The sequence below is a fragment of the Leuciscus leuciscus genome, assembly GCF_965113295.1.
Source record: "Leuciscus leuciscus genome assembly, chromosome: 17".
Taxonomy (NCBI): Eukaryota; Metazoa; Chordata; class Actinopteri; order Cypriniformes; family Leuciscidae; genus Leuciscus; species Leuciscus leuciscus.
The window spans coordinates 7575261-7586288 of record NC_138741.1 but is presented as its reverse complement, the minus strand read 5'-3'; the positions used below and the strand labels follow the sequence as shown (position 1 = coordinate 7586288).

General features: G+C 39.2%; 1 protein-coding gene across 2 annotated transcripts; it reads right to left on the bottom strand.

The window, feature by feature from the left end:
* Positions 1–397: 397 nt before the first annotated feature.
* coq6 (coenzyme Q6 monooxygenase) lies at positions 398–10994 on the bottom strand. 2 transcript variants are annotated; one of them, XM_082143816.1, is made up of 12 exons: positions 10650–10994; positions 10068–10202; positions 8579–8637; positions 6688–6814; positions 5297–5427; positions 5080–5187; positions 4888–4950; positions 4636–4743; positions 2943–3145; positions 2234–2349; positions 1366–1532; positions 398–602 (listed from the first exon to the last, which is right to left on the bottom strand). In XM_082143816.1, the coding sequence occupies exons 1-12, from the start codon at positions 10843–10845 to the stop codon at positions 573–575; spliced, it is 1443 nt and encodes a 480-aa protein (XP_081999942.1). In that variant the 5' UTR covers positions 10846–10994; the 3' UTR covers positions 398–572. The 2 variants fall into 2 exon arrangements, with proteins under 2 accessions (XP_081999942.1, XP_081999943.1); XM_082143817.1 differs by lacking the exon at positions 10650–10994 and adding an exon at positions 10371–10628.
* Positions 10995–11028: the final 34 nt, after the last annotated feature.

The following is an 11028-nucleotide window of genomic DNA, read 5'->3' as shown; positions in this document are numbered from 1 at the left end:
ATTCAAATTCGCGCCATTTCTGAAAATTGATTGTGTGTGACAATCATCGCGAGTGTTCGTGAATTGGCGCGAGTTAAAGGGATAACTGTTAAATAAACGGTTGCTGATGCGATCTGAAATCCGAACATTTATTCGTCGATATGACTTATAGGACATTAGAACCCCAGCTAAGTTTTTGACAAGCCTAAACATTCTTAGCGCTGATATATGTTTCCTATACAAGGAAAGCATGATTTTCCTTGTAATTACATAATTATTTTAAAAACATGACTTTATTTATCCTTCACAACTTTAATACCATTCAATGGGCCATTTTTATAGTATGAAAGTAACAGTCTGAGAAATTTGGTAGAGCATATTTAGGCTACATGTTCTATTAGCAAAGAAGGCAGAGCAGTAGGAGTTATATCTTATATTTTATATAACATTTTCATATGGGTAATTGGAAACAATGGCATAGAAATGTTTCCCACATAGACAGAGGAATAAAATATAATTTATTAATTTACACTTATGAACAGAATCTTCATAATAACAGAGATCCAGCAAATATCCAGTGTGCACCAAGTGTTTTACTTGCTGGCGTAAGCCATGATCTGCTCCTGTGGGTACAAGAAAAAATATATAATACAGGTTAAGTGACATTCAGGAAAGCAATATTTTATAAGCGACGAGTGATGTTTCATCGTCTAAATGAGGGAAATGCAGATCTTCCCGTATTTGAACATGAAAGGTGACAAGTCCTTCTTACATTATGAGCCACACACACACTAGGCTGTAACGTTTATAATAGAATCACAGAATGTGGGAGATATCCCTCAAGGCTTAAGACAAGTTCCAACCTCTGGTTGGAATCGCTTAGTAAAGGAATGAAGCCATTTCATAAGAGTGGCCTGTAATAAAAGGAGTGTGAAAACACAAGCCAACACCACCATGCACAGCCCTGCAACCCCACCCACACACTTTGGGTAACAGTAAATTTAGGGCTAAACATAGCCATAGTAGTAGCTCCTGACCATGTAAATTACAGGCACGGATAAGAGTAGAAAGGCATGTAATCAGAGGACAAGCTGGGGAGGGGGGGAGGGGGGTTAGAAAGGGGAAGAAGTCAGAGGAAGAGTGAAAGAGGGAGCAAAAGTTGGAGAGGTGAAAAAAGGCTGGAAGTACAACAAAGCGAAGAGAGAGGCACGGATGACAGAAAGGAACGAGAACACGAGAGTAACGCCACAGAGATGAAGAAAAGAACAAGATCCTAAGTAAAGGAATACGATGGAGGAAGGGAACAAATTGTACAATAATTTCAGAGCAAGAAATAAAAATAACATTTTGAAGAATTTGTGGGAAGAAAAAGAGATGTGATCATACTTTAAGTGGTGGCAGTGCATTGGTAGCCTGAAGGCCGAAGGTTCTCAGTAGAACCATTGGGGCAGCATTAGAGGAATACATCCTCTTCATGAGGTCAATGGCAGCCATCATGGGAAGATTGTGTCGCTGACGTTCAGTCTCATACTCCAACAGATGCTGCATGGCTCCTAGAGGTCAAGGATCAGCGGTTAAACCATTTGCATTTGAAGTACAACTTCTTGTTTTTCTTAAGAAGTTGACCTTTCTGTGATCAACTTGGTACTTGTTGCCATTCTGGAGATTTTCCTGATTAAAATACAATGTTTGCCATATGGATGAATATAGAAAATATCAGTTACTGCTCTTTTTACATATTTGATTTTCTGAGAAACTGATGTCAGCAATTCCTCATAAGATTTCCATTTGTGGCTACAAAGACATTTATTAGCAGTTCTTGGCAGGAGTGACTAGCAAAACACCATACACTGCTCCAGGACAACGAGTTCTTTTTTACTAAAGACCACCCCCAATACACGGAAATGGAAAAGAGCTTATGAAAACCCACAGATAGCTCCACTGGGCTCTTCTGAACCAAAAGTATGATACTTCAGGTATGAAATAAGACCTAAATATACATAGAGCAGTATTCCAAACCAACAAAAGGCCTTCATGTTTCTTTGTCACGTTTCTTCAACGTGAGGTAGTTCTTCACAATATAGCTGATATCATTTACGAGTTTTTGATTATGCTTTTCGAAAAAGCACATTAGATGATTTTATCTAATCCTTATTAGATTAAAATATTTGATGTGTATATTTGAAAATTGTCACACAAGTACAAATCCGGTGTGCACATACATTCGACTTGCTTCTGATGTTGGAACACTTACCAAGGTCTTTTCCATTATACGCTGCCTGGCTAAGTATTTGTGTGAGATAGGCCACATCGCCAAAGCCTAGATTGGCACCTTGGCCTGCTAATGGATGGACTCTATGTGCAGCATCTCTGAAATGAGAAAGAGCAGGAAATATAGAGAAGAAGCCTCAAGAGTCAGTAGCCATATTTAACAGGACTGGCCAAAGCTGCTGAAATTTCCTCAATGTGCCCTCTATATTACCTTAAGATCCAATGTAATACCTCCAATAAAAGCAAACCTAAATACATCATCACATAGGTTTAACGTCTCAGACAACCACATAAACATTATGGCTGAACTATAAACCTAACATATGGAGCGCATTTACCCGATTATGCTCAAGGCGACAATGCATGTGTGTAATGCAAACGTGTTAATCCAGTTTCCTTTATCGCAGTAAGGTCAGAATAGAATAGTCAGATACACGAATTAGTACATTTTGTTGCCACTAGTGGGGAATAAGTTGATTATTTAATAAAGTCTTCTAAATGTGGCTGGGTTATTAGTTTGCATGTATTTCAATGAACTGATTTTTGAAGGTTATCAGCATATTGGTATACATGTAAACATGCTCATTGAGATATATCTACTTTACCTATAAATAGGACTGCACTTATGGATAAATCCAAAGACAAATACTCAAAACCTAAATTCGTTTAATGCACTAACTTTGCAAACATACCCAATTAGTGCCACTCGGTGGCGGATGTATTCTGTGGCATGACCCATGCCTAGCGGGAACATAACCCGGCTCTTTGGGCCAATGCCTGCAACGCTAGGTGGAAGCTGACGTGCAGAGCCGCTGTCAGGCATCAGGACAGATAGAGCCGTCCGGAACACAGAGCCGGCAGTCTCCACCAGCTCAGAATGGTTCTCATTACTCCACTGAACAGAGTGAAACAGAGAAGAGAACAGCAGTCAATGGCAACAGAGGAAAGATATGTGCAAGAATCTCTATTCATAACATATTTGTTAAGCTCAAACTTAATGGAAAGATGAGCCAAAGTACAAAGTGAAGAGTGGAGAGAAGTGGAGAGGCCAGTTAAAGGAAAATAGAAAATCATTTGACATTTGCTAATGTCATTTAAAATCCAAATCATGACTTTGTTTCTTCTATCTAACATGTAAAAGGATGAATTTTGAAGCACTGGAAGTGGAACTTCTCAAAAAAGGACAAAATATAGCACCATAAAAGTAGTCCATACGAGTCATGTGCTCTAATCCAAGCAGGTTTGAGAAATCATTCAGAGTCCTATATTATATAAAAAATGCAGCCAACTGATTTGCAGTTCATTTTTTGTCATTTATTTTTACTGTCCCACTGAAATCTGAAGTTATCTCATCTCATTATTTGACAGGCTAACTGTCAAAGACATTATACTGCTCTACTGAGAGCAGTATTTTTTAACTAGGGAGCTGAAAACTGTAATCACTCAATTAATTGTTAATTACAATATCGACACTCCCAGTTTCACAGTCCTGTCTTAATTACAGCAAAAATAGTGGAGGAAATATCTTACCCTATATTAGGAGGTCTTTGAATATTACTTTGGACAATGGGAGGCCTTCGGGTCAAAAAGGTTGAGAACTACTGCTTTAGAGGACTTGGAATAGAGTACATGATTTGTATGGACTACATTTCTCGACACTTTTATGGTGTTTTTTCTTGGATCATGACAGACCCTGGTCACTGTTGCTTTTTATTGTATGGGAAAGAGCTGTGTAAAGATCCTTCAGTGGAACACCGCAATTTTGAAAATAGTCATATGGGTTTAGAATAACATGAAGGCAAGTAAATTATGACATAATTTTCATTTAACGCTATCTTCATCTTGACATCTAGAGGTAAACTATACCTTCTTCCTTTTGTGCATTCAAAGCAGTCTTAAAAGACAAGGTATTTTAACAGAGATGCAAAAAGCATGCCTAATTAAAGTAAAATGCCGACCAGGCCACAAATTTGAGTTTGGTCTGCAGAAAAAACATTCTGTGGAGTAATGACCAACGCTGGCAAACCTTGGGCTTAATTAGCAAACCAGTTCTGATGGCAAGCGTGACTCAGATGCAAAGGCCTGTGACCAGTAAGGCCAGTAAAAATAGCCAGCTTGGGAAAAGAGGAGTTTCTTTGATGGAAACACAAACAAAAAGAAAAAAAAAGGGTGTGAGGGTCAATTTGAGGGCATTCAGCCGAAATGAAGAGAATGCAGAGCAATGATATGACATGACATTTCAATCAAAAACCACTGCTTTATTACGTTATTCTACATACGGAAATTAACTTTTGTCGAGAAATCTTGCAATAGCACAGCACTCGTAAGCTGTTCGGTTTAAGGAGGTGAACCACAAGTGTGACAACAGGGTTAGGGTTTACTTACAAATGCAGAGTTAATGGCATCCACAAAGCTCTCCTCATCCAGCTGTAGAAGTTCTTCAGCATGCTGATGACTGGTGGACCAGACCAGCGAGCTCTCACTGTCTGACAACTGCACAGCAGACACATATACACCACGTCTGGGCATGAAATGCATTTTCCATTTGACCACTAAGCGATATCATGACGAGCCAATAAAACAAATCAAGCACAACTGACATCATTTACAAGTAAAATAAACACAAGTTTAGCTCACAGGAAGCATCGCAATGGGGCCAGTTGGGAGGAACCTCTGCCAGGCCACGTTATTTTCTGTAGGCTGAAAAACAACAATGCAAATACATTTTTCTTCCGTAATGTGGCATGTGAATTAAAATATTCAAATAGGTTGACAAGTACACAATAAGACGCAATATGATTTGAACTTCAAACTGGAGGATCATCATACCTCAGACAAATGCAGAACAGCGACGACTGCTGACTGATCGTAATTCCATTTGACCGTGGGGATGCCCGCCTCTCTCCGCACCATTGAATTCGGCCCGTCGGCACCAATCTGAAAGAGCCAATCACACCTACCTTCAGAAATTCTGAGGTTTTGCTTATGTAGCTGTGCACTGTTTGGTTTCTAATACCAAATGAAACACCGGACATATTCTACATACCAACAGTTTGGTGTGGATGGTCTTTCCATTCGCTAGAGTCACCTGAACCCAAGGGATGGACTCAGAGACTTGATACGGACGGGGCCAGGAGTATTTCACCACTTTTGTTCGGTACTGCACATCAATGTGGTCTAAAAAAAGCCAAAACATCATAACACATTAAAATGCAACAAAAGGAGCATTAGTCCAAATCTTGTTCAGTTCCACTTGAGAAATGGGAAAAAATCCAAATATACATGGTTTGGCTGTGACAAAGTCAAAAATGAAGGCTCGTCAAGCCTCCTCATAAAACACAAAGTTGTTTTCCTTCCTCTGGCTGAGGCTTGCTAACATTGACAATTTTCTTGATGGCTTTGGCTAGTCACTCACAGCTTACTAATGGTGTTTATCTACAAGCAGGCCATGCAATACATGTGACCAGCTGCCAATATCCTTCACACAACATCGAACAAAAGTAAAGGAAGCAGAAAATCCTCTTTACTTAGAATCACTGGCGGTCTAGCACATGAAAAGATCCAGAATTACGCCTACGTTTCGGACTTGGAGTCCCTTTCTGTCCACAAAATTGAACACTAGTTCTTGCACACAACACGGGTGAGAAATATTGGCTTCTTGCTGATTTGAAAGCAGAGTAACGGGAAAAAACAGTTGGCTAATGCGTGTACTTTTCATCTAGTACTTCAGCAGAAATAGAAGACCGTTAAAAAACACTAACTTGACAAACACATGAACACGCACGTGCTACCGCACATCTGTTAAACGTAAGATGCGTTTTAAAAAAGGCCTGTTTTTAAAAATATGCAGTTTTACAGAGCATGGCATGGAAAAGCCAAATGCGGAGCCTTGGAACAGTTTAGTTAATTAGAACAAAACGTTACAGTAAAACGCTGTCCGTGCTCGGGCACCCCGAGCGAGCGAGATGCTACGGCTGGAAAGGAATGTGGTTTCTTTAAATGGGTCAATAGACCACTGCACGTGTCCGAACAGGGTGGCAATTCTCGTGGAGCTTCTAACTCCCATCAAAAGCAATGTGCTGGATGATCGAAATAGCAGGAAAAACACGCATATGTCCAAAGAAGTGGAATCTTTAGGAAAAAAACAAGAGAAGAAAGATGTTCAAAAGGAGTACAAATAAACATTTTGCCAAGACAGGAAGGAATGGCTTGTGGTGACATAATTTGCCAAGCCATCCCTAAAACTAATTAACAGGGAGCCCACTCAGCGCTCGACAGTGCAAGCCACTTCTGGGAGAAACATGGGAGGAGCACAGCAAATGTAACGATCAAGGATATATCATCATGTAATGATCAAAGTTCAGTGAGCAAAGCAATGATTACAAAAACAAACACATAAATGGATCCATATATCAAACATCAAAATGTGTCTGTCACCAGAGAGAGTGTGCAGCTGTTTGGTGAGGGCGGCCACAATGATGTCGTTCTCAACGATGTACGCCATCTCGTCCTGCAGATTCTCCTTATCAAATGTAATCAGGGCATCTGAACAAGCATCCCAAACCTAAAGCAAAGAGACAAATTATTTCTGTGGTTTACAACTCTATCCTTAAGTGACCGCTCGGGCTCTATTTATGGATTTCCAGAAAGCACGTGCTTCACTGAACTTGAACACATCAAAGCTGTACGACTGAGCGAAGAGTTTTGCCAGATACTCTAACCAAACATCAAACTAGATTCAACAAAAGCCACCAACAGCCCTTGAGGTTGCACGCCTGACTTCGTAAACGCACTGGGGTGAGGAAGAAATGTAAAATGCCATTCTTTGTGGCGATTTATGCTTGTATTTATAGTTAAGCCAATAATAAATAACAAATATGCTAACATTACTGTCGAGCTAAGTTTGTTTCATCCAAGTTGCCTTGCAACTTTGTTAATAAAACATGCAGCTGGTTTTAAATGCAAAAAAGTCTTGGTGATTGACGCAGCTATTTTTTAAAAACCTAAAATGACTTGTAACTAAGGTGACTAGCAAACAATTAAATACATGTGTAACATGGATTCAGAAGGACTGTTCTATCCTTGTTATACAGCCATGCTAAAACCACTAATAGTAGTGGTTTTGCAATTTTTGATACATGGTTACGTGGAAGATTTAAAACGTGACCAACCCACAATTATGAGGATTTTACACATTGGAAAAACACAGCTGTTGATAAGTTTTGGAGTTGCTATGCGCTTCAGGTCATTGCCAAATTAAAACATCCCTTGCCAAAATAACCCATTTAACAGGATAATTTCTGCAACAAAGATACCAGAAAAGGTTCAGACCACTATGGAGGAAAGAAAATCTAGCTGATAACACTTTAGGGAACCTCCACACTCCACAAAAAAACACCTTTTTCTGGTTCATGGCACTTCCCAAACCCGCTTTAGTTGCTTTCCTCTAACCGCTTGAGTTTAATTGGAGAGCAAGAGGGAACCTAGCTCGTTTCCCTCGCAATTTCATCCTTGCTTGGCACTCACAAACAAACAAACAGAAAAAAATCTTACAGGAGAGGTATAATGGGTGAGGTATATCACCATAAAGCGCACTCTGATGACATCCCTTAGTTTGCCCAGAAACCACAGGATTTCATTCTGGCAGTGAAAAATCCACATCTTACAGTTGAAACCCCACCACAGCATAGAAAACGAAGGGTCCTTTTACTTGTGATCTCCACACTCTCCACAGATTTGAACTGCTATCCCTGCATCGCACATGAATCTTCGTAATTAGTAGACGCACACAGGGCTAGATTTATGTAATCTCGCTAAATAAGACTCTAATAGATAAACTGTGGCCGCAAGCAAAACCGAGCTTAACTGTCACGTTGCGATGTGGAGTTTGAGGTTCTGCATCTCTAATGTATGTTTTGTATTCGAAGGCTGTGGTTCTGTAGCATTAATTTATGGGTGGCTGCTTACAGCGTGATGATAGGCAAACAACGATGAGCAAAGCACGATACAGCTGTTTTTAATGGAGTGGCTTCCTGCCCTCAGGAAAATAAGCAGGTAAGGTCATAGTAAATGACTGTGTTGGTTACTCAATGTTTTGCTTAAGTGTTTACTTGTTTTTAAATGATGCACGTTTCATTTAGTGTGATATCTGATTACTTAATTTATATATTTACCTATAAAAAGTATTAAAAAGGTGTTTTGGTTGACATTCTATAAAGCAACAGGTAATACCGTGGTGCCCGAAATATGATGATCATTTAGTAGCATATCATTGCATATTGGTACACCACTAGTAATCATTGTGTTACAACATACTGGTTTTACTGACCTGCATTTTATTATACGGCTTGCATCTCATATTTACAATATGGTCCCAAGCACCAAGACCTGAAACACAATAGGATACAATTACAAAGGCACCACATTTGTTCCTACTCATTCAATGCCAAAGATAAATGAATATAGCAATGGAAAAAAGTACACCGCACGTCAGAGAGAGCTACCAACTGACCTACTTCCTGGTGAATCTTTCATATACAAACATTATACTGTAAATAGGTATAATGACAGGAGTGCAGATTCAGAGCTTTGAATGGAACAGATGTACTTATCCTCGCCACAGGCCTTTTGATTGGATTGTGCCCCCACATTACCCAAAGTACTGGTTCTAAATGATGCCCAACATTGCCCATTATGCAAACATGCATTCTGTGGACACAATCAAAAGCATATGTTTCATCCAACATAACACACTGTGTAGCCAGGCAACCGAGGGCAGTTCAATGTCCTCAGCATCACATCTACTGTGCCACTAAAATCTATTGTTTTCTTGTCAACCGCATTCTGTAAGTGTTTATTTCAGAATCTGAGATAAAGAACTATATAAACTATATTAAATGTAAGAGATTTGATATGCAGTTAATGTTTAAGGTAAATGCTAAACAATTATGAAAGGGGTAAAATCACTAAGGGCAAAAGTTATATAAACTTTATTTATTCCCTGGAGAAGATTTAGGAAAATAAAGTACTACCCTATCACATCCTAAATGTTAGTCCTCACTAGTGTTATTTTAGTATAATTTCTTATTACAGTAGTGAATCATATTTTGAATTAGCTTTTATTTTAATTTAATTTTTATTATATTTTCATTTTTAATTTAATATTAGTTTAAGTTTTAGTACTTTTGTCGTTTTTTTATATTTCTATTTAGCTTTATTTTAGTTTTAGTAATATAATACTTCAACTTATTTAATTCAGTTAGTTGCAAGGACTACATTTCTCATTTTCATTGACGTGCCATGTATTATTTATATTCTATTTTATTTCAGCTAAATTTCAATTAACTATTCAAATAGTTAACAATAACAACACTGTTCATCACACAAAGATATGGTTTCAGAGAGCAGTTTCATGTCTATCCTTGCATTGTTCAACTGGTCAAGGTTGATGGGATTTAGAAAATAATCTAATTACACTGCTAAGGATGTAAATAGCTCTAGTAATTAATTACTTCTTACAGTAACTTACCCAACACTGCTCTGAATATAGTGCGGCAGTTACTACTTCTATGATGTAGGCTATTTAATGATGCTCTTTGTTCATTTTTGGAAAACACGGGGATGAATAAATGAAGACAGAATATCATATTTGGATGAACTATCCCTTCAAAGCCGCGCTAGTCTGTTCTTCCCTACTGTGACGTATATCAAAGTGATTTAGAGATCTCTGATAGGTGTTCCTCTATAGATCCATATGAATGTTATATGAATCACACACTATGAAATAAACATAAAAAGCTATAAAGGTCCATCCATACCACTAAGAAGTGTTGCTGAGCCTGGACTGATGGAGCTGACCCTTGTACTGAAGGTCTCAGGAATCTTGTCCATCTCTTTTTTGTGACCAGCTTCCAGCAGAAGAATCTTCTTCCCTGTTAAATTAGGATCTAAACCTGAAAGAAGAACAGGGATAAAAAAATAAATAAATACAGGATGATTTATTTGCTTTGCAATATCACCGTGGGGTTGATTCTCGCATTTTGCATGATTTTACCAACACATTTGAATATGAACTCGTTCAAGTTCAACTCAAATCTGTGCGTTGATTGCACACTGCTTACTTTAGCATCCTACGGCATGAGAACGTCACATTGCTGTGCCACCGCAATTGCACCCTTCACCTCCAGCTAAAACACTTTCATCACACAAAATAACAACTTCTCCTTTGCGTGAAAAAAAAAAAACAAGGGGTGAAGGAAAGCAGCGGGAGACTTTATTACAGCTGGGAAGTTTGCAAACACAGTGCTTATGATGAAGCGTGGGAGAGTGCAGAGTGAAGCTGAGGGGCAAAAGCGGGTGCACCGTGCATGCATGTCTCTCTCTCTCTCACTCTCACTCACCCAACGAACATGCCATAGCGGTGCCCACCATTCCCCCGCCAGATATTATAATGTCAAAGAGCTCGTTTTCAGATGTGCTGGATTCCTCATCGCACGCGGAGGACGCGAAGCCTCTGCGCGCCGCTCGCGCTCCATTGAGTGCCCTCACTGAAACACACTGCCGTCCTATCCCGAACACACCGAGTCTAGTCAACATTCTAGCGGAAAAACAGACGTGAAACAACTTGTTGCAACTAACAAGCCTGAAAAGAAATATCAAACAGCCCCCGTTAAATCTGTCCTGTTATTGACAATAAGGGCGAACTCTTATCTGTCATCCAGCCATGTTGTTGTAACATTATACGTAACAGTTCTCTTTGCTACACTTCTTCCGGTTGCT

What these genes read in the sequence shown, in the direction of transcription:
- coq6 (XM_082143816.1), bottom strand. Translation starts at nt 10,845, where the DNA reads ATGTTGACTAGACTCGGTGTGTTCGGGATAGGACGGCAGTGTGTTTCA. An exon ending in CGCTATGGCATGTTCGTTGG is followed by an intron (nt 10,203 to 10,649) that starts GTGAGTGAGAGT and finishes TTCTTCTTTCAG; the next exon opens with GTTTAGATCCTAATTTAACA. An exon ending in CCATCCACACCAAACTGTTG is followed by an intron (nt 5,188 to 5,296) that starts GTATGTAGAATA and finishes TGGCTCTTTCAG; the next exon opens with ATTGGTGCCGACGGGCCGAA.